The 24,638-nt window shown below is 39.3% G+C and overlaps 1 protein-coding gene across 6 annotated transcripts in view; it reads left to right on the top strand.

The window, feature by feature from the left end:
- GLIS3 (GLIS family zinc finger 3) overlaps positions 1-24,638 on the top strand; it is a 430,490-nt gene that overhangs the window by 117,087 nt on the left and 288,765 nt on the right. For 3 of the 6 annotated variants that reach the window (XM_084899488.1, XM_084899486.1, XM_084899489.1), the window contains one exon: positions 19,065-19,272. The exons of 2 other annotated variants lie outside the window; for them this stretch is intronic. In XM_084899488.1, coding sequence (XP_084755614.1) covers positions 19,142-19,272 — 131 coding nt within the window. In that variant the 5' untranslated portion in view covers positions 19,065-19,141. Of the gene's footprint in view, positions 1-6,216; positions 6,237-19,064; positions 19,273-24,638 lie in introns of those variants that run through there. One more of the 6 variants, XM_084899487.1, reaches the window with a different exon arrangement.

Here is a 24,638-nt window from a genome sequence, read left to right as displayed (position 1 = left end):
TGTGTGTGTGTGTGTGTTGGTGTGTGTGTAATGTTCTTATATCACTAATCTATATCCTGGTGAATTCTGCCCACTCAAGATTGTTTATTGAATGAATAGAAAATTAGTAAACCTATGATAAGCCTTATGCAGACCAGTATTTTCATATTATATTCCTAAATATCACCCTCATCATTTTCATCATCATCATTTCCTCAGTATTGCAACAACTTTTTCATGTTACCTTATTTTATCAGACACTACTTTGTCCTGTGATTCTCTTGATCTCTGTTTTACCTGCTCTTACCAGGTAGTTTAATTACTAAATGAGTGAATGACAAATGAAGTTAATGTTATGTATCAAAGTTAGAGGGGTAATATAATAGACATTTAAACTATGAATGTAAAGGTTAAATAGTGTCATCTATTTATACTTGCATGCATGATACCGTTTATGGCACTGACACAGAACAAATTAAGATTAACATTCCTGCTGAAACCGGTTTGGCTCAGCGGTAGAGCGTCGGTCTGCGGACTGAAAGGTCCCAGGTTCGATTCTGGTTAAGGGCATCTACATTGGTTGCGGGCACATCCCCGGTAGGGGGTATGCAAGATGCAGCTGGTCGATGTTTCTCTCTCATCGATGTTTCTAGCTCTCTATCTCTCTCCCTTTCTCTCTGTAAGAAAATCAATAAAATATATTTAAAAAGATTAACATTCCTAACTATTACTTATATATGGAAATTAAGATATTGGAGGCTGTGGATAGTGTTTGCTCCAATTCTGGGAGAAGAATAGGTTTTCAATAGTTCTATCTCCTCTGCTTTTAATAGTATTTGTCCAGTTGTGTGATGGGTAGTGGTTAAGGATGTATGAGCCCATAGACATCATTGCATGTTTTTTGGAGTGGGACTACCTGGGTTTGAATTATCATTCTTATCAAGTTACTACCGTATTTTCCGTCGTATAATACGACTCCCTAATTTTACAGTTAAAACATAGGTTTAGGCCTATATTCGTTGTATAAGACTACCTCCCACTTCTGAGGCAACACCAGTTCTTTTTTTTTTTAATAGACCGCCTCTCTGACTCTGGCCAATCTGAGCAGGCTTTTTTTTTCATTTCAAACGTCGTCTTATACGCCAGAAAATACGGTATGTTTTCAAAATCTGAGGTTGCCTCCTCTGTGAAATGGGATGATAATAATCAGAGTGGTCTGAGCTGAATGGATTAATCCAGGTATAGAGCCACGCATCATCCCCTGTTACCAAGTAAGCCTTTCATTAATGTTTTATTTTGTGTAGGTGCACTGTTGTTGTGCATGAATCTGTGCATCTTGAAAGGAATTCTGGGCCGCAAAGCTGCAGTGGGCACAGAGGCGGGTCTCAGTCCATCCTCCATGCCCCTGCCTGGCCCCTCTCACTGTAGCCCCTGGTCCCATGTCTGCCAGTAGCCCCACTCCTGCTTGCACCCACTGATAGCATGGAGCAATTGGGACCACACCAGTAGCAGGTGTGATCCAGGTCGGCACTGTCAGCAGGTGTGAGAGGTGGCTGCTGCCTGATCCCCCTTCAGGAGCAGGGGGAGGTGGAGAAGCCCTCAGGGGCAATCAGGGCCATCAGCCACTGCTTGCACCCATTGACAGTGCTGAGAGATAGGGGCCATGCCTGTTGCAGGCAGCAGGTGGGACTGCAGCACTCAGGAGTAAAGAATTTTCAGTAACCACCAGAGGTTCACCCGTGCCTTGGTCTAGCACCCCCACTCACCTGCTCTACCATCCTGCCGCAGCTAACACCCACCATGTTCCATGCACGCGCCCTGGTGGTCAGTGCACGTCATAGCAACCAGTTGTTCAGTTCTGTTGTTCTGCTTTTTGTTCTATTTGCATATTAGCCTTTTATTATATAGGATAGCAACAGTAATTAATAATATAGGTTTTTGGTGAGGAAATACAATCATTGTGTCAAGAGCTAGGTAAGCCCTTCACCTTCTTTATGGTACTTACGAATAGCTAAGAAGAGTTAGAGGAGAGAGGTTTGATATACTTCTGTTTCCATAGCGGACTTCACAGAAAAGGCTACAAGTCAAACAGTTTGGAATGCGCTGCATTGGTAGGGAGGAACTGTGTGCTGTGTAGGCAGTGAGATGTAGAGTCCAACAGGTGGGGAGTGAGAGAGGAGAGCAGGTTAGAAATGTCAGGGACAACAGAAGAGTCTTCCTGCTGCCACTCCCACTCAGAGCCTCCCAGCAATCTCCCTATTTTATTTTTATTTTTATTTAAAAATATATTTTATTGATTTTTTATAGAGAGGAAGGGACAGGGATAGAGATTTAGAAACATCGATGAGAGAGAAACACTGATCAGCTGCCTCCTGCACACCCCCTATTGGGGATGTGCCCGCAACCAAGGTACATGCCCTTGACCGGAATCAAACCTGGGACCTTTCAGTCTGCAGGCTAACGCTCTATCCACTGAGCCAAACCCGTTTCAGCAATCTCTGAATTTTAAATAATAAAATTCTATTCTTCTTTTAGCTCTCCCCCCACCTACTTGTACAAGCTGCAGTTGTATGTGCTAAACAATTGTGGTCTGGCCATTACCTGTCCATAGTGATTGTCTGCCCTTTGCAGGCCTAGTACTCTGGGAGTAAGGGGTGGAGAGAAAGGAAGATAGAGAACATCCCCTGTTCTCTTGGAACTGCCAGTTAAGGGGAAAGGTAGGTAGAGGTACTATAGAAGTGATCAAATACACAAAAGATGCAAAAGTAGCATTACCTGGAAACTTGGAGGATAGATAAAAACACCATAAAATTGTGATATAAGAGAGGAATCTAGATGTATTTCAAGGATGGCTGGCATTTGAGCTGATCTTTGATTATGAGGGGATTTAGAGGTGTGTGCAGGCGGGTGGTCAGGGATTCTGGCTGCCTGATGCAGAGTGTTGGTAAAGAAACTGGGGCCTCCTGGAACTGCAGCAATGAAACTGATGTAGCTGTATCTCATTCAGGATCAGCAATAATTAGTGAGAGTTTTCCTGAACCCATTTTCACTATAATAAGAGAGAGGGGGGAGGGATTGAGAGCTACAGTGTGCTCAGTGTTCAAGTTAAATGTTAACTCTTTTGTTTAGTTAAGGACTAACTTATTATTTCCTATGCAAAAGGGAAAAGGAGATGAAGAAAACAATGCGGCAATAACCACCTAACTTTTTTTTTTAAAAAAATTGTGATTTGCTTATGTGGTTGCTTATTTTCAAGCTAATAACATATGTAGTGATTGTAAAGATATGTGCAGACCTGAACAGACTGCAGAATCACCTTCCTGAGTTCCCTGAGCGGCTTCTGCAGGGTTCTCAGAGAGTTAGTTATTTTCGACCACATTCCTAGTTTAGCCATTAGAAAATTATGGGTTTTATTTGTATATACTCAGCAGCTAAAATAGCACTTCCAGAAAGGTGGGTGAGCTCATCGCCGTCTGAACCCGGCGAGTTAACGACCTGCCCGGCATTGTCCGCACAGGCCAGCGGCTGACTTCACCAGCTGTTCCCCTTGAAGGGAGACGTTGTTTCTCAGGTTGCATTCGTCAGATGCTTTCCTCTCTGCACGCCAGCCTTTGCTGAATGTCCTAGGCGTCCTCGATGTTCCCACTGCTCATTCTTTATATAACCAAAGAGCAGATAGCTCAGGAAATGTATGCAAAGTACTATGTCAGGCTGTCTGAGGCTCCCACCCCAGAAAAAGATGTAAACACCTTCATCCCTGCAGGTTTACACAAACACTGCCCTTGGAAGCTGCCCAGTGGGAGGGCTTCTTCTAACCCTTTTAAATGTCACTTACCAAGCAGGCCTGGGAACATGAATAACTAAGGCATGAGGTGCTTTTGCTGATGATCCTGATCACTTTTCAGGAGATATAATGGTAATGTATGGACTGGAGGTACCTGGAGGAAGGGAATTGGGGGGTTGCACAATTTGTATTTGCTGAAAGAAATTAAAATAGCATGATGCTGAACTTTAGGAACTTCTTAGGCTATTACCTACAGTGCAGATGTCAAGTGCTGTGGCAGAGTGTCTATAAAAGCGAGAGGCCTTAAATTTGGTAACGTGTTTCACTCTGAAAGATGCTATTCCACGGACAACCAACATGGAGAAAGAATAGCAATGTAGTTTTAAAAAGCCAATTGTATGGAGGAGGGGGCAATGGTAAAATATGTACACAGATAATAATTTAATAAAAAAATAAAATTAAATTTAAAGAAAGCCAATTGCATGTTCTTTAGAACGAGTGCCAAATACAACCCTGGTACATTGGTTCTGTCTTCTGTTAAATGAGTAGTTTTTGCATTATCCTCCCCTTCTGCTGTGTTTATGTTTAATTTTTGTTACTAGTCTACTCCTTGAGTTAAAGACAGGACATTCTATCTCTAGGTAGGAGAATAGGTGATTGAGGTGAACTTTTTTCAGGGTTCTCTCTTTACTGGAGAAAAATAGAATTTACCGTTGAGTAGACTGTAACTATAGATGCTAATTTAGAAATCCGTTGGCCAGATTCAGGTGGCTTTGATAAGACTTTTATTCTTTTCAGTCGTATGTATTTTTGAGCACATTCTTGGGAAGATTGCTGCTGGGTAGTGTTGCATGTCAGAGATGAGGGAAGTTTAGTTATTAACCCCACATAGAGGGTAAAGGGGGGCAAATAGGCAGGCTGTGGAATGAGGAAAGGGCCTGGTTGAAACATTTCCAAAAGGTATTTTTGTTGTTTATACTTGTTAATTATTAATATTAATTATTGATGAAAAGCGGTTTTGAGTTACATGCCACACATTGTTTAGGAATAAATGATCACATTTCTTATCTGAGACCACAGTAGTTATTAAACTTTAAATAATCAATATTTATTAATTTAGAACAATTTCTCCCCTTTCTTCAACATTAAAGAGAAAAATCTATGGATCTCTAGCTTTTAAAGAATTGGTTTTGTCAAAATGTATTTTCTTCTCATTTTTGTGTGGACTTCAACACTAAATGAATATATTAGGGGTTGAATTTGTCCAAACTATTAATTAATTAGAAAGTATCTTTAGAACAAAGTACATATTTCATGAAAGACACATAGATAACATATAAGGCTTTGTAGGTTAAAATTGTCAAATTAGTTATGAGAATGGTGCTTTGTCTAAAATGTCTGCTTTTTCTTATAAATGCATCATCTTAGTTTCTTGAAAATAATTATTTTATAAGTTTCTATATTTTGTAATTCATCATATAGGTTTAAATGAAGCATATTCTGTTTAAATTGCAATAGGCAGATATGTATAGCATTGAAGATTCTCTGGGAATCTGAACTGTCTGTTGCTTATTTTGAGAGAGGATGAGGGGAAGAAGGAGAGAGAAAGAGAGAGAGAGAGAGAGAGAGAGAGAGAGAGAGAGAGAGAGAGAGAGACCGAGACCCTCTGACAGACTTGGAAATATTGCTCTGAATCAGGCTGTAAGTCAGTGTTTATGCTTCTGAGGCACTATGGGCTTTCTGAATGTTATTACATTCATTTTAACTTCAGTCTTAAGGAATATGTATTAGCTTTCTATGGGATTTACCCATTTTTAGTTTTAGGTAGTGTTGTTCTGGTCAGTGGGCTATATAATATCATCGGAGTCACGTGTGAAAGTACTAGTCACAACATTGGCAACTACAAGACTTGTTTGGTTGTAGACTATAGTACACACAGCCGAGCCACCTCTGGGTTCATTTTGCATTTGCCTGGGTGGCCTCCAGAGGTGACCTGTACTGGTATATTTTCCCAGTAGGATACAGTTGTAGTGGTAACTTGCAAACCTTGCCTATGTTGGACTAAGTAGGCTGATCCTAGCTCAGCTTCTTCTCTGTCATCTGAAAGAACTGCCTGTTGACTCCATTCATAGCTTGTGTTTGATCTGTGAGTAGTTGATTTATCACTTTTCAGAGCCCCAACTTAAGGCCACAGATTCTCTGGGGGATCTGGGAAGGTCTGCCTTTACTTTCATGAAGTTTATAGTCAGTTAAACCTCGCTTTTGATGGGCTCACTTCATTCTGGGAAGAAAAATCCTGCATTTGTGAAAATGAAAGGGCATTTACCTTTCTCAAGGGAGCTGAAAGCTATTGGTTTCTCCCGAGAGGATTGCTGGTGAAGACAGTTATGAAGAGAACAAGTAACTCTTTTAAATGAACAGTGTGTTCCTGCTTAAATGTTTCCCAGAATGATTCTAAAGAAATGGAATACAGGTAAGTTTTGTTATGTTCTCATTGTGAGTTATGATTACGAGAAACAAAAATAGAGTTAGAATCATAGAGGAGGAAAAGCTTTCGTATCAGTGGCTTATGTTTTATATCTCCTGGATTCTAACCATTTATAAAATTATCTGGTTTCTTGTCCCTACTATGGTTGATTTTTCCCCCCTCTCTTTTTCCATCTAGAGACCTTTGAATTATTTTTATTCATAAGTGAAAAATGTATTACAGCTTTATTTCCTTTTATTAATAGTTCCTTCTTGCCCTTAACCACATCTCTGACTTTTTGGCATGTAAAGTCCAATGAGCTCATGCTTAATCATGTATAAACAACCACCTAATTATATGGTTTTGGATTTTCATTTAACCGACTAAATAAAAATGACACAGAAAGAGAAACCTGACAACCTCCCTGTATTTGGATACCTGGCCTTTCTCTCCCTCACTCTCTTCACGCATTTAGTAAAATGAGTGTTAAAACTTATTTTAAAAATCAGTTGGCATTTGCCAAGTTTCTGAGCTAAAATTGTTCTTTTCAAGGCTACATGTCAAAAAACAAGTCAGTTGAGCTGCATACCTCTCCTTTACAAATTTCTTTCCACAGCTATTCTTTCCTCTTCTGGACAGAGGTGTTACTAGAATTCCTTGTGCTGCTGGTGTCAGGTGACAGAGCAACCAGTCAGGACCAAGATTTCTCAATCTTTGTCCCCTCACCTTCTCCTCTGCGGTACAATAACAATGATCCCAGTTGCCATATCTTCCCACCCTCCCCAAACCACTCTGATTGACACATTTTTGAAAGAAGATAGTGGGAAAATCTTTTCAAACAAAGGTACTTACTGTGCTTAACCAGGAAGGTGGTTGCATGTTCCCTATTTCACTCATTGGCTTAGTCCTACAGTTCTGAACATGGAGCAAAATCCTTTCACCAGTCAGACGGTTTTGCTGTGGTTAGCTCAGTATACTCAACAGAAAGGGCATTTTATTATTTTATTTTTATTTTTTTGGATATGTCACAAGATCAGTACCTAGAGAGTAGGTTTGTCTACTTGTATTTAATAGCCACAGGACAGAAGAAAGGGAAAGGGATACCTGTGAAATTTGGTGGAAGTGATTTATTTTTTCATGGGTCCTTCAGCTGTAAAACATAATTTGGTTTATTGAAGTACTGTGACTCTGAAACATGCTTATCTCTGAGTGCTAAAATTTCATGCACTTATTGGATGCGGTGGATTTGTTTGGAAGCAAATTATATTGACTCCATTTTGAGAACTGAGAGAATGATCTCACTAAGATTAGTGTCTAAACAATCTTCCTTATTGAAAATATTTTTAGAGATAACCTTCAGACTTTCCAGGATCATTGTAAGGAGCCAGTATTACCCAGTGATTCATAAGGATTTATTGTAACATTTCCTTCCAAACTGTAGATTTGTATCAAGGTTCATGTTCCTCTCATTGTGCAAGAAGATCAAAGTGAGCCCTCTCTCTGCCTTTCCCTGTTATTTTTTGTTTTGTTATGGGTATGCTTAGAACAAAGTGGGAAGCAAATTCTGGCTGAATTTATAATTTGGTTCACGTGGAGCAATAAAAGAGGCGTGCTCTAACTACCAAATTAAGACCTCAAATTTAATTGATCCTTGGAGAATCAGGGAGGGATTATATTTCTCTCTTTCCATTTATTTTCATAGCCAGAGGATCTTAACATTGCTTATGATTTGTTATTAATTCTTGTCCAAGAATTTGTATATTATTCAGAAAATAGGTTTTCAACTCAATTAGTGTTCAGCTTTTTATTCACATTTAGTTTCAACTTTCACAGTCAACTAAGATAAATAATACCACTCATTTAAAAAGTTTAGGCATAGCATAGGAATTACTCTTAATTTAGATTTTTTTTTCATGCTGGCATTAATCTGTATTTTGATAGCTTTTTTGTTTTGATGAGAAAGAATTTGGTTGGCAGTGGTGCTGTTCCACATTGTTTAACCTAATTGTAGATGTAATTAATTAAGAGTTATTGCTGATACAGTGTCTGAATTCATACCTGTAGGGTATAGAGCTTAAGTACTCACATTTACTTTAATGCTAACTCATATTCCAATCATGTTGACAGAGATGCTTAGATTACTCTGCCTCTCTTTTTAGTTCAAAAATAGCATTAAATAAAAGAAAAAGAAGGGAAGTTACACTAACTACATTACAGTGTGTTGAGGTTTTTGACTAGAATCATGTTCCTATATTTTGGTAGTTTTGTTGTTACGTAATTTTATACAGTAACAAGTTGCTTGAGCCAAAGGGTAGGTATTTCAGTTTTTGTATCTTTCTAATTTTAATAGAATCTGTAGTGGGTATGACTTACTCTACCAACACATGTGTATAATAAATGGTGCCCTGACTAGGGATTGAACCTGTAACCATGGCATATTGGGATGATGATGCTCTAACTAACTAAATGAGCTACTTGGCCATTTTCTTTAAATCGAAGCACTGAAACTCTTTAAGACCTCATCTTACTGATGAACAGAAAATTTAATCTCAATCATTGTTGGTTGGGATACCCAATATCTTGCCAAGGTGAGACAGATCCTGAGGTCTTGTACAGAGGAGAACATTCTAAGTACTTTTCTGGTTCTTGGTCCATTAGATAGCTGCTAAGGTGACTGCTGACCAAGCCCACATGATTTCTAGAAGTCTGATGCTGTGTGCATTGCTTGGGCACAGGAACCTAGAGTCTGGCCTTTATACATTTGCCAGGTAACCATGCACTCCACCCTTGCTGCCCTCCCTGAACACTGTCTCTCTATTTGGGGAACCATCAAATTGCTGTTCTTCCCAGACTTTGGGCAGTCTTCTCTTTCCTGGCTACTGCCTCTGAGGCAACTCAGAGCACCTGAGTAATCTCAGTAGATTTAGATGCCTACCCAGGACTAGAAAAGAGGATGAACTCAATCAATGTCAAATTCTAGCCCTCTTGTAAGCCCCAGAGACAAAGGAGCACAAATCCTATATAATAAAAGGCTAATATGCAAATAGACTGTACAGCAGAACAACCAAGCAACCGGTCGCTATGACGTGCGCTGACCACCAAGAGGGCATTGTGGAACATGGCAGGCATTGGCTGTGATGGGATGGTGGAGATAGTAATGGGGGTGCCAGACCAAGGTGGGGTGCCGGTCGCTGTCATAGGGGTGAGCCTCTGGTGGTTACTGAAAATTCTTTGCTCCTATGCACCATGGTTCCGCCCAGCGCCGGAGCTGCTGGCACCAGAGCTGCTGGCGCCAGAGCTGCCTCTTGCACCCACTGCCAGTGCTGCTCTCTATCACTTGGTTCTATCAGCAGGTGGGAGTGGCAGCTGCTGGCTCTGATTGCCTCCGAGGGCTTCTCCACCTCCCCCTGCACCTGAAAGGTGATTGTGGCAGCAGCTGCTGCTTGCACCTGCTGCTGGCGCTGGCTCCACTTGCACACGCTGATGGCTCTGGCCCCAATTGCTCCATGCTGTCAGCGAGTGCAAGCAGGGCTAGTGCTGTTAGCACATGGGAGTGGTGGGGGCAGTGGGAGTGGGGCTGCCAGCAGACAGGGGACCAGGGGCTGTGGTGGGAGGGGCCGGATGGGGGCATGGAGGATGGTGTGAGACCCACCCCTGTGCCTACCACAGCCTTGTGGCCCACAGTTTCTTTTAAAGTGCATGAATTGGTGCACTGGACCCCTAGTTACAAATAATAGCTCAACAAATATTTTGCCATATATGTGGTCTGCCGAATGGGCTTCGGAACAGGGGGTTAGAGATCGACCAAAGGACTTGTATGCATACATATTAGTATAACCAATGGACTCAGACACTGGGGTGGTGGGGGCTTGATCTTGGGGTGGGAATGGCCAGGGAGGTCAATCAGGGAAAAAGGAGACATATGTCAAATTTTAGACAATAAAAAAAGAATAAAATTTATTCACTACACACACAAAAGAATCTACCGCCTACAGAGGCAAAGGGTATGAGATAGTTAGACAGCCCTGGTGGACTTCTGGGTGCAGGAAACTGTATTTTCTGGTTCTTAGAAGTATGGTTGATTTAATTTTTAATGTAAGAAAATATAATCTCCATAACTATTTGCCTTTTCTTCAGGTTTAAGTCTTCTGGGCATCTCATCCAGACTTGTAAGCTCATGTACAATATGTTGCAGAAAAACTTACGATAGAGTATTTGTCTCTGGATAATCCTGAAGAATTACTGTTTGAGGAAAAACAAAGGTAGCCTAGCAGCTTTTAATGAGAACAGTGTAAGCTCTGCCTTTTAGATAGAAAGTTGTCAATAATATGAAGGATCAAATGGGGTTTTGCCTCTGAATCAAATCTTAGATCCTGAGAAAAAGTTTCATTTATTTATATTGAATGACTTAGACCATATTCCCTTTATATTGAGCGTGTGTGTGTGTGTGTGTGTGTGTGTGTGTGTGTCTCACAGGAAAGGAGTATGGATAGGGAAAAAGTAGTAATATTTCTGCTTGTTCAGGTAATTTAGTGACAAGGATGAATTAACACTTGTCTTCATCGGGCATCGCTGTCTGTCTTCCACATATCGAAGAGGGAACCTCTCAGCATCATTTGTGGCCTTGAACTATACTTTTTTTACAGAGAAGAAGAGAGAGGGATAGAGAGTTAGAAACATCGATGAGAGAGAATCATTGATCAGCTGCCTCTTGCACACCCCCTACTGGGGATGTGCCCGCAACCAAGGTACATGCCCCTGACCGGAATCGAACCCGGGACCTTTCAGTCTGCAGGTCGACGCTCTATCCACTGAGCCAAACTGGTTTCAGCTTAACTTATAAATTTTGTTAAGAGTTATATTATTTGTTTATCCAGCAAATATTTGTTAACACCTACTCTCTGACAGAGGGGTCCCCAGTCATTGTTTCATACAGTAAGGAGTTTCACTATTAGGCAGCTTTGTCATTTCTCATCCAATTTCTTCTTTTGGTTGTCTTGGGGGTAACAAGCAGCTTCGAAAAAAACATGAGCTTAATTTATGGAGAAGAATTTGGAATCTAATATTTCTTACAGGCCCTTCAACAGCCCCTTATTTATTTTCTTTATAAGGTCATTTGGGGGTTACTCTGTTCCCTGTGTTGATTGCAATATGACCTGGTCCAGATCTCATCACTGCATCCTGAAATCATAGCAACATCTCTTTAGCTTGGTTTCCTGCCTTCACTCTTTGCTCTGTTTCCATATTACTAGAAATAGTTAGACTGCTCTCTTCATAGTCCCTCATCTTATCACAACCATTCTTAAAAACCTATTATAGCTCTTTTGGGGACCTGGCCTTGGAAGTCCTGTATAATATAATAGTACTTGAGTAAGAATAAGAATGCCTAAGGCTTATAGAATACTTATTTGTGTACTAGACACTACTATAAGTGCTTTATATACATTGACTTACTAGTTCTCCAGACAAACTTATAAAGGTAGGTACAATGAGCAACCCCATTTTCCAGATGAGGAAACAGAGGCACAGAGAGTTTAAGGAACTTGCCCAAGGTCATACAGCTGGTAAGTTAAGACATTCTGGCCTTAGTACCTCCATACCTTTCCTAGCACATTCTCTTCATTTCACTTTGGCCAGCCTACTCTTTGTACCACTGTCTCCTTTCCAATTTTTAACAGGCTCAGATTAAGTCTCACCTCCTCCAACAAACCTTCTCTACTTTATACAGATCTATTTCTGGTTTGAACTCTTTTCTGTGCTCAGGATTTTGGCAATTCCATTTAAGATTGGGTGTGTCCTAATTGTTTCACATGTTTATTAAAACTTTCTCCAACTCATCAGAAGCACTTTGAGGACTAATCCAAAGGCCTAGGACTCCATTCATCCAGGGCAGCACCAAGCTCACAGATAGTGCTTAACAAATATTACCTGTTCATGGTTTTGAGGAAACTGAGGCACTTTTCTCTCTCCACTCTTCTCATCATATATATATATATATGTGTATATATTTATTTATAGAAGTCTAGTCTTAATAGAGCAAGTAGTAAAACAATTTCACTGGGAATTAACTTATTTTCACAGATTAAGCCCACAGATAAGCCCTGGTTTAAGCCTATTAAATTAAATTATAAGCAAGAACTACCTAACTCATTTATGTATCTGCACTCCCTGGAGTATATACTATCACACAGAGCAGAGATTCAATAAACCTCATCAGTGAGCAGTAAATCACTAAACTGGGCCTGCATTGCTGGTCTGGTACTTCAGTTTTTCAGAGTAATGGCTTGCTTATTACATCTGCTCTATTCCCATGGGATGGCTAGAAAATTTGTTGAGGGAAAAGCAGTAAAATGTGCTTACATTTCCTCTTTGGATTTCTAGGCTAATCGTTGGTGAACTTTATTTAACATCTTGATATACTAAGAGTCTCTATGGAGCAGAGCAGCTTTCAGTTAACGTGGCAAATCATTACAAGAGAAAACAGAAGGGTCAGCATAAGCGCTCTCTTCTAATTAGTTGGTAATTGATGTACAATAGCGGACTGGTGGGACTTTAGAATGTCAATTTTGGGAATGCTGTTTAATATATCTTTACATCTTTATGAGGTGCTTCAGAGCTGTGTATTCATAGCGTCTTATCAGGAGTGCCCAAGCGGTGGGGAACAAGAATGAGGCTTCATGTCCAGGAATCTAGGGAACTGAGTGGCACAGAAAGGAATATGATATATTTTAATCTCTCGGGGTATAAATACGACTCCATCTAATGCAGGGGTGAAATGAAACGAGTGATGCTGGTGATTCCATACTTTGTAGCCAACATTCTTAAATGCTGACTAGGTTGGAAGAGTGTTGGTGTGAAAGTTATATTCTTTGTGGGAGAAACTTGGTAGAAGTCAAGCCCAACTTCTTTGTGGTGGGATATTGCATGATTCATGGGAATCTTCTTTATTCTGGATTCGATGTGACCTAGTAATTGGCTGGGATGAAGTAGCTTACTGTGGAATGAAGTCACAAAAATTGTCTTTATATGACCTCTTGTGACTTGATCTCCTAAATTCTTATCAGGCAATTATAAAATTGTCAGTCTTACTTGAACTTGCTTTCCTAACCATGGCTGTCTTATGCTGTCATTCACCACCATGTGGCCTCTTCCTCACTATTTGTCCAATTTCATGCCCTCCTCTAGCATTTCTCCCCATCTCTACCAGGTTAATCTTGGGTGAACTTGATTTCCAATAAGGGTATACCTTATAATCTCTGTAACACAGGGTCCTAGGTGCATGTCACCAGGCCAGTGGAATCAGCCTCATCCGGCTTAGTTGATTTGAGGTGGAACCTATGAATTTTCATTTTTTAAAAACTTTCCTAGTAACACTAATGTGCAGCCTGGTTTGAGCCATTGGTGAATGCATAATGTCCAGGTCTTCAGTCTATTTTATCCCTTTCTTCTGCTTGCCTGTTCCCCTCTTGCAGGCAGTCTTGACTTTTCTTCATTTTCCCCAGTATGCACCATGTCTCCTCCCTTCTGTTTTCATGTCTACATTCTAGCAAATCCTTCTCATTCATGTGCTCATACTTCATGTTTTAACTTACTGTTTCCAAGGTATGTTCCTTAGGATGCCAGTCTTAAGAGAGTCCATAAGAGAGAGAGAAAAAAGCATCCTATACAAATATATTTTGCATATTATTTGCTCTTCTGGGAGATTTATTTTATACATTTGCAGTTTGTTTAAAGGCTCTGAGAAATCTGTAATAAAGAGATATATTTAACTTTGCTGTATTAGGGGTTTCCCAAAGCTGTTTGACTATGGTGCTCTCCATGACCCTACCTTATTTGTTATCATTGAACAACTTAGGACTTCCTTTGTGAATTAAATAAAATTGGTGATTAAAATCCTTCTTCTTCAATGAATAATCTATAAACAGAAGTTTCCCTATTTTCTGAACTCCTGTCTCTATGATTCATCCTCATGCTTATAATCCCATACAGTACAGTATCATTATCAGATTGTTCCTAAGTGAGTATATCTTATCTCCACAGAGATTGTACAGTCCATGGAGGCTAGATGCTATACCAATATTTCTTATCTCCCATAGGTTTTGCGCAGTTCAGAGCATTTGCAGTGTTTGTGACATTAAAATCTTTGACCCTGAATATAAGAAGCCAGCTATTTTATTCTAATTCTCAACCTTTGGTGGTGTTTTTAGCCAACTACCCATGCCTTACTGTATTTTAGAGTAACACCCCACAAATATAGCACTCTATACAAATATATTTTGCATATTATTTGCTCCTCTGGGAGATTTATTTTATATGCCTGCCTGCTTGATCACCCCTAACCACTCTGTCTGCCTGCCTGATTGCCCCTAAACTGCTTGTCTGCCTGCCTGATCACCCCTAACTGCTCACCTGCCTACCTCATTGCCCCTAACCAGTTCTGCCTGCCGCCCCCCGCCCCCCCCCTCAGGGCTTTGTTCAGAAGGATGTCCAGAATGATGTCTGGAAGGTTGTTCAGCTTGCCTCACCGCCAGGGCTTTGTCCGGAAGGGAAGGATGAAGTCTGGAAGGTTGTTTGGCTGCCTGATCTACAATAATTAGCATATTATGCTTTTATTATTAGAGATGATTTGTTTGGTGTTTGCCTTTATGACAAGGATACTGAATATGTGGGGATTGAGACTGTCCATCTTGTTCACTATTGTCTCCAGGGACTGTCTGGCTTGTGGTTGGCATTTGATAAGTGTCAGTCGAATGAAGTATAATAATCAAGACATTTTGGTTATTTCTTCCTACTCTCCTCCCATATATATGTCCTTTGTGTTTCCCCAATATCTATGTCATTTTTAGAGGAATCAGTGGATAAACATAAACAATTCTGAAGGATGTGGCCTCAACAAGGATAATTGTGACATAGTCAACTATTTGACTTCACCAGAACCCTTTAAACTAAGGAAGATATTAATTAAAAACATATCTCTGCTAAGATGACCTCTTATTTAGAAACTGGAAAATACAAACATTTATGCTTCCCACCAGCATGCAGTGATTTTGGCTAGAATGTATGTGGTACTCAGAACGCTGTCCACTTAGATATTTATTTGAGCCATAAACACATTTTTAAAAAACAGTGTGCAGTTGCTAAAAAGCAGAAAAAGTGGTATTTCAAAATGAAAACCGGTGCACAAGTAGTTGGCACATCTGGTAGTCAGAAAAATTGTATAGTTTGTTTTTAGCAAATGACAAGCCAAGGAACATTCAAACTTGGCCAGTTGAAACGTTTTTTTGCTATTTGTGACACCTGGTTTTTAAAAAAATTGGCTCCAGACTGAAAGCAGATAGAACATTGACAATGGGTAGAGAAATAAATAGAATAATTTACTATCTTGTTTTATGCAAGGAATTAGGATTGTTTACTTCAAGAAAGAGAATGAAGCAAAAATGCCATGGCAGTCATGAATAATAATAATAATAATAATAATAATAATAATAACAACAACAACAATAGCATCTAATATCCATTGAGTACCTACTGTGTGCTAGACTATGTGCTGAGTCCTTTACATGTGTAATTAATACTAGATGTAAAACAACCTTATGAGGTGATATTATTTTTATTTCCATTTTACAGATGAGAGGACACAGACATGGAAATAAAGCATGTTTAAATAATGTGCCCAAGTCGCATAACTAGCTGGGGTGGGGATGGGGTGGATGGATCCCAGGTAGGCTAGTTTTGCCCAATTCTGAGTAGTCTGGAGGCATTCATTTTGTCTAGAATTATGAAAAAAAATTATTGGATTGAACACAGTGACCCCAGGTCTAATTGTTTGCCTACACTTTTGAGACAAATACTATTTTCCAGAACATTCTCACAACTGTGCCACAAACATTACCTGTTCCTAAGACATTTACCATTTAGCCTGAGGCATCAGGGATGCCATATGTGACACTCAGAAACAGTCACTCCTCTGTGGTTAGATGAGGTTTAACTTGACCAGTGTATTTGGGAGTGGGAGGTAATACAGTAAAAATCACGGAGAAGCTGGGAAGTTAGCAGTGCTGTGGAATCTGTCAAAGGATTGACTTAATTAGAACTTGTTTTTCAAAAATGGCACTGCCTTTTAAAAAAGAAAAACAGGAAAGTTTTTGTGAAAATAATTTGTTAGTATTTAATATTCATGTGTATAACTATCTTTTATTTTCTCTTTTTAAAAATAAATCTTTATTGTTCAGATTATTACAAATGTGTTCCTCCCCCCCCCCACCTTGAATTGCTCCCCTCCACCAGGTTCCCACCCCACCCTCTGCCCTTTCCCCACCCCCCATTGTCCTCATCCATTCATTTCTTTTCAACTTCATTGACCTATGTTAGTGTTTGTGTTCTGTTTAGGCCCTGGGCTAGGTGCTGAGGAAGCAGGATTTCTTAAACAAGGGCTTTCCCTTGAAAGAGAATTAAAGTATAAATGAGGAGGGGGTGGCAGGAATGTAAATTAACCTCAGTAAAAAGGTATTAATATCTACCTCTACAACAGTTCCTGAACTGTTGTAGAGGTGATACAGTTCCCTGACGGTTTGGGGGTAGATTTTTGTAAGGAACTGTAGGAGAATGGAAAGAAGAATTGGTCATATCTTTCCAGCTGGCAGTTGGGGTGGGTAGTCAGAGAGATGTGACCTTTGAATTAAGACCATGAAGGTGCAGAGGTGCTCATTTAGGTAGACAAGTTAGGGTAAGGATGTGGCAGGGCAGAGAAGACCATGAACAAGACAAGGTTAGACATTTCTCAGCCATCATATTGCTATTTATCCATTCTAAGGAGCACATATTTTCATACCAGCACATCTCTGAAATCTCAACACCATGCACTAGTTTAACTGACAGTTCAGGTTCTTACTGGTACATAAAATGGTGATAGGCCTTACAATATATGGTATCTTAGATTTGATGCAAGAATGTGTGAATATGCTTTGCCTCCAAGTAGTATTTCTTGGGTGAGCTGTTCTAGCTGCTAATGTGTCTTTGTTGTAGAGGTAGATATTAATACCTTTTTTACTGAGGTTAAAACAAGCATGAAATGAGTGAGTTACTTAGGTAAATATATGACATTAAATTTGACAAAATACCTGACATCTGGTTGCAGCTTTTAATAGCCATGACTGGTAGGGATGGGATCTGGGCTATGGACCATGGCGATTTTTTCTGAGGTAAAAAGAGATTTGAAAAGCAAATGGCATGTAGTTTTATAAAATTTATAAAGATACTAAGTTCATAGTTATTGCATAAAAGTATATCCATTTTTCTTGATAAGGAAATGAAATCCTGATGATGCAGTGTTATGTGAGTTATGGAGACAGATCATCCATAACTTACCTTTCAAGGCACTAGAAGATGCATCAGATATAAGCTGCAGCGAAAGAGGTAGAGGGAAGGTTCTGGTTTGTGTATCTTAAAAAAAATTGAGAGAACCTTTCACTTAGAGCTAATGATTTTGTCATGTATCCACCGAACAAATGAAGCATCCAACACCTAAACACCCAGGTACCATGGAAATATACCCTAATGGAATCTGTTTCTGTCTGTCAGAAAATCCCTGTGTGGCCTTGAACAAGGCAGCGATCACTTGGGTTTTAGTTTTCAGAGGGCTAGCCTCCAGCAGGCTTCTTCCGGCTGAAGATGCTGGGACTCTCCCAGAACTTTTAAGGTCTGGTTGCATTGATGAGACCATAGCCATTGTTGTAAGATCTTATTTATCCAGTTTTCTGGGCTCTCTGAAGAGAATATTACAAAAGATGACTGTCCTCTTTGGGGCTATGTATTTAATTTTGGGGCAAACAAAATAGGAAATTGTATCCTCTAGGACTAAGGAAAGTTCCAGTGATCCTTTCCACCTATTTTGATCCCACATATATCAATGAGAAACATGGGGAATTTGGTGAGAAATATTTAGGGCCTGATCTGTTAAAAACTGAGGTCATACTTATTTTTGTTCATTTGAAATGAGAACAGAGTGTACAGTCACTGAGACTTGACCAGGTAGTTTGCAAAAAAAAAAGAAAAAAATGTTTGAAGAAGTACGTCCATGTAAAAAGAATGTCTAGAATGATTCAACCATTTTATTTTTTATTTTTTTGTAAGTGAGTCATGTCAGTGTTTGCCTTTCTCCTCTTTGCTTTTCCCTTAGGACACAGATTTTTGTGGGTTTCTTTTTTCTTCTTTCCCTTTTGGGTATGAACCAAATTTTACTACATTCAAAGATTGTTACAATGAAAAGAAAAAGCTATGACTAATTATAATGAGTGTTTTGTTTATGGCTCTCATCCTGATTTTTAAAAAATTGGCTATATGTCCAATGACAATCTATTGGATGAAGAGAAGAAGTCAAGAATGGAGAGACAAGAGCCAGACTATCTCCTTTTAAAGAGGCATTTTGGAAGGTCAGAATTGGAAAGAAGTAAGCCAGTTAAAATATTAGCTATTCTAGAATAAACTTGTTTTGATATGAGTAAGCCCATCTACTTACCACTTTAACCCTTTAGGTAAGGAGATGACAAAATAATGTAAGTGGGCACTTATATACAGAAGGAGCAAAATGTAAGCACATTTTGTGTAAGTGGTGATTCTAGATGAGTTGTAGCATTATGGGGTTTTTTTTTTTTTTCATTACAATTGAAAGCTTTTTGGTAATACCAATAACTAAAAAACAAACAAACAAACAAAAAAAAAACAGATCCAAGGACTGTTTCTAAAAGTGGGACCTGATAGAAATGTGCACCTGTGTGTTTTTACTGATTTCTGATGTAAGGAACATGAAAGCTAACCTGATTCATTTGTTTTTAGGGGCTCTTGGCTTTGGGCCTCAGTGCAAGTCCATTGGAAAAGGCAGCTGCAACAATCTAGTGGTCACCAGCAGCTCCATGATGGTTCAGCGACTGGGACCCATTTCACCTCCAGCAAGCCAGGTCTCTACAGCATGCAACCAGATCAGTCCTAGCTTACAGAGGGCAATGAATGCAGCCAACCTGAATATACCTCCTTCAGATACCAGGTCTCAAGTTACTTTTATTTCCCCCTTCTTATGGTATAATCATACCCTGTGAGTGTTTTCCCTTCTCTTCTTGAACACACACACACACACACACACACACACACACACACACACTCACACACGTGTGCACATGCTCACTTGCTTAAGCTACCCTTTTAATTTGAGCTTTTTTAGGGGAATGTGTATAAAAATTAAGAATGTGCCATATCATCTTAATTGGGAGGAATGGTTTAACACCTGCTGTCTTGTGGTGTGAGTGAAAGGAATGCCCAACTTAAGATGTTGGGACCTCATTGACTAAATTCCAGTGAATTAATTTGTCATTTCCTGGAGAGGCAAGTCATGTGTCAAGGCCTAGAAAATTGAGATGTTCACGTGTATCTATCGTACCTGTTCATTTTCAGTGCGTATGTTGCAGCATCTCCAGGCTGCTTTATAACTGTTTTGTCTATAAATCTATCCCCCTATCCACCAAGTACCTTAAGTCTGCATAGTATAATAGTTAAAGTTTAGGAAGACAGTAGAAAAAAATGAAGATAGAAATCATGAATTTCAAGACTTTACGATGTGTCTGGGACAGCATATTTTCAAGTATAAGTTACATAACATTTCAACACAGTGTCCAATTAGGTGCTAGAATAAGTAGGTTTAATAAATGCTGTGTATCTCTACAGAGGAGGAAATTAAATAGGAAAAGGTAAATGACCCCTTCAGACAAATATATCTCTTAAGGTTGACATTAGAGGGGCATGAAGACAAAATGCTGTGCAATGTGTAAGGTCCATTTCTATGTTTGAAATGAATTATTTTATCTTCTAGAAGTGCATTTTTGGAGAAATTCAACCCAAAGTTTTTGCCTCTTAGTCCTGGTTTTGCAAAGGGATTTGACTCCTGGACCTGACCTGTGCTTCCTCTTGGGGAGGAGGAGCCTGGAAATCTACTCAAAAGCTTTGCAGTTCTGGGACCCTGTTTCTCCTTCTTCCTCCTTCTTTTCCTTCTGTTCCTCCTTCCCCTTCTTGTCAACTCTGCACTTTCTCCTAGTTGCTGTTTGAGACTCAGAAATCATAGCTCCTGGATAATTTTTTATGCCATTTTTTTTTTCATGATAGGGAAACTTGTTTTTCACCTGAGATTTTTTGTGAGGGGAAGCTGCTGCTGTCTATTCCCCATTGATGATTAATGCCTTGAGGGCCTCCACAGACTTGCTGAACGTTGCATGTAAAATTAACTGTACTCGCGGGGTAGGTGTCATTGGGAAGCCTTCAGCTCCCTGTCCAGCCTATGCCTAGAAGGCAGAGAATCATATAATTAATGGAGAAACTGATAGGTAGGACTGGCATGAGCTGCTGTAACCATCTATCTAATGCAGTCTCTTGGCCAGGGAAGTGTTATTATGTTAGTGTTTTTTGGCATATTTTGTTCCTTAGCATAATTTTTATATCCTTAAAAGACAACATCTTAAAGATGCATGGACATATATTTTTGACTATGTATTCTGTGAGTCCTCCTATTGAAATAATTCTTTTTGCAGGATGGGCAACAAACAAAAGTTGGAAAGGGGCTTGTTGAAGTATGAAACTTACTTTTAGCAATTTGAAAAGGTCGCATTTGTGATGGTTGGTTTGTGTGTCCTATCAGAGGAGAGAAAGGACAGGAGGCAACAGTCAACTTGAAGGCATTTGCTGCCTAGAAATAAGGATGGAGAGAGAATGAGCTTTGTGTTTTATCCAAGAGGAGAGTGTTGTGGAGAGGGGGCATGAACTGTTTAGTCTGAATGATGACCACCCTATCAAAAGCTGTAAATTTTATTGTTTTTCCTGATTATCTATGTAACTCATACTTATTATAGAAAATATAGAAAAGCACAAGGCAGTAAATTATAGTCATCCTGAATCTGACCATGCACAGGCAACCATGGATGGAATTTTGATATACAACCTTCTAGTTATATGCAAACACATAAGCACAGGTTTTCCTTTGTATCAGATCGATCTAATAATCTACATAGTTTAATAATTACTTTGTTTAGTTAATATAAATTCTTTCTTTTGTTACAAAAGTCTTAAGCATCACATAATGGCTTCTTTCTACCTAATAATTCAATTCTATAAATACAACTATACTTTTTTTTTATCAGTCTTTTGTTACTGAGCAATTATTTTTTTCCTTTATTTAAGTATTTTAAGATACCATACTGACTCAATCCTGTAAATATTTTGTTGCTTATTTCTGGTTATTAGAATAATTTCTTAGAAGTAAGATTTGCTGGAAATGTATAGTTTTGAGGCTTTTGGTACGTATTCTTCAACATACTGCAGAAAAGATTTACCCATTTATATACTTACCAATAGTATTGAGAGTTCCTTCTTCCCCATATCTTATCAAATATAGGAATTATTATTTTTATTACTTTGCCAATTTGATGTACAAAATGTTATTTTTTAAATTTGCATTTCTTAATTACTGATAACATTGAGTAGGTAGTAAAGATTTATTGACTGCATTTCTTCTTTTGACCCCCTTGAATATTTTTTTTCTGGAGTGCCTCATCATGGGAAGAGTACTCTTCCTTAGCTTTGTTGGGTCCTGTATACTCCAATGAGAATCATGTCCTAATGCTGTATATTTGCCTTCATTAATTTCCCAACCATTTCTGACTAGCCCTACTTAATGAGAAATGCAAACTATACCATACCCTCCTAAATATTCAGGAGCCATTCTTAATTTTGGTAGTGCAAAAACTGCAATACGGAGACTGTTGTATATATTTTCCCTAAAGTGATGAGGCTGAGGTGCTGATAGATAACCTCCTTACAGTCACTTCATATACAAATCTGGCAAAAGTTGGGAAGCAGAAGAGATTGCCTGGGTTTTGTATATGTTTAGTTTTGCTAGTGCTTTCACATCGATTGTAATTCTACATTTTGTGATTGAATATTTACAAACTTCCTGCAAGTATTACCAGTTTTATAGATGATGGACCCAAGACACAGAAAGTCTAAAAACTTTGTCTTTTATCACTTAGTTTTTCAGTTATAAAAGTTGAACCACCAATTTAATAATGTCAATCCAGATCCAAAAAGGCACCAATTTTTCTCTCCTAATCCAGAATTTATTGAGGTGATTTCTGGGGATGGAATTTCCTAGAGTTTCCTTTTGGGTTGGACTGTGTCCATAAAGCTCAGAGGCCAAGGTGTTGAGAATGGAGTCTGGGCTCTAAGTTCTAACATTTTATAAAGCCATTCTGTGTTTATATGCAGCACTAATTCTTCTAGAGGATCTCTCTCTCTCTCTCTCTCTCTCTCTCTCTCTCTCTCTCTCTCTCTCTCTCTCTCTCTCTCTTAGTTTGAGGAATTGCACATGATCTATTAGTTAGTATTTCTTTTGATCTCGGCCTTGAACTAAGTCATTCACTTTGGCCATTACTCCTTTTATGGCCCCGTGAGAGTTACTGAATTCTTGCTTCACTAGCCGCCCTAACCTGTTTCACTGATAGTTTCTGAGTTTTTCATATTGGTTTTATTTTGTTTGAGCCATATTGCTTTTCTTTCACATAAAGCTCCAAATTAACCAATCACCAGAAATAATATGCCAAGGATCAGATGACCATATGGAAATGGAGCTTGCTCTCAGTAAAGTGACAGAACCACAGCTCTTTGTCACTTTCTTCCCCATAGGCCTGGTGTGTGTAGCAGCAGGGGCTATAGGAGAGAGTCCTTTGGAACCCTTCACAGTCATTCAGCATATCGTTGCAGAAAGAGAACGATGGGTTTCAATTATAGCTTTTGTGACTTTAAACCTGTAATACCAGGCCCTTTAATCAAGTAGAGTATTATGAACCATATGTGGGATATGATATGGGGAAATCAATGGTGGATGTATGTGATCCAACTGGTAGGTGACTTGCCCATCAAATGCTGCTGCATTTTTACTTCTATAAGGAATTTTTTAAAAATCCTCATTAGAGGATATTTTTTTCCATTGATCTTTAGAGAGAGTGGCAGGGAGGAAGGATGGAGGGAGAGAGAAAAAGAGAGAGGTGGGGGGGAAGAGAGAGAGATGTGAGAAAGACTGATGGATTGGTTGCCTCCCATTCAACCCAATCAGGGGTCTGGAATATAACCTGTAATCCTTTGGTGTGAGGGCCAATGCTCTAACCACTGAGCAACACACCAGCCAGGGCTTCTATAAGGAATTTGGTCCTTAAATAGAAGTTATTTTGTTTATTACTTAAAAATAAATATTTATTGATTTCAGAGAGGAAAGAAGAGGGAGAGGGAGAGGGGGAGGGGGAGGGGGAGGGGGAGGGAGAGGGAGAGGGGGAGGGAGAGGGAGAGGGGGAGGGGGAGGGGGAGGGGGAGGGGGAGGGAGGGAGAGAGACATTAATGATGAGAGAGAATCATTGATTGGTGGCCTACTGCATGCCCCTCACTGGGGATCCAGCCTGCAACCTGGGCATGTGTCCTGACTGGGAATCAAACCATGACCTCCTGGTTCATAGGTCGATACTCAACCTCTGAGCCATGCTGGCTGGGCTAAGTAGAATTTACTTTATTTAGTTATTGATTATTAACTTTCTTAATCAACACTTTTTTTGAAACGTACTATGTTTCTAACACCCTAGTGGGTGCTGGGGGAGATGAAAATGATCCTTTTGTGGGAAGGCTTTGAATTTTATTGAGGAAGTTAGCTATGTTTAAGGCATAGTACAGACAGCCAGCATTTAACATCTTTGGAAAGTGGACTCTGACTGAGAACTAGTGTATTTGAGGGAGATTATGGATTAGAATGCTGAAAGATAATTGTACAGGAGGTATGAGGGACAATAAGTAAATGCCATTTGTTGGAAATTTTATTCTTATTACACGTTGAGATAGAAAAGAGAATTCTTTATGTATATTATTTCCTTAGTGAGTAGAATATAGACTTTGCTTTCTGAAAAAAAAAAGTATATAATAACTGTCTTAGAAATTGATGTTTGAGGAGTTAAGGAACATGCCTGCATGGGGTTTATGCTCAGATTTAAATTGAATTGTAGTTAAGTATCATTTGAGAAAAGTATGAAATGTCTCTGGACAAAGGAACAAATAAACATGTCTCAGTATAGGCAAATAATCTAATTGCATATACAGAGTACATACAAGTGGATAAAATACTTTCTGCCTGCTACTTGCTGCTTAAATTTCTGAAATGCTTTAGTGTGACAGTGACCAAGCAAACACAGCATTTGAGAATGTTCTGTAAACTCTCTCAACCTTGGGGCATAAAGCAAAGTCAGTTGTCTTTGCCTCATATATGACACAACCACTGATTTTTCTGGATCTCCCTGGGAAGGGACCAAAAGGTCCTTGACATTCAATCATCAG

Source organism: Pipistrellus hanaki (genome assembly GCF_964339955.1).
Source record: "Pipistrellus hanaki genome assembly, chromosome: 11".
NCBI classification, from domain to species: Eukaryota; Metazoa; Chordata; class Mammalia; order Chiroptera; family Vespertilionidae; genus Pipistrellus; species Pipistrellus hanaki.
Note: the sequence above shows the minus strand (reverse complement) of the source record. Positions and strands in the feature narration are given on the sequence as shown.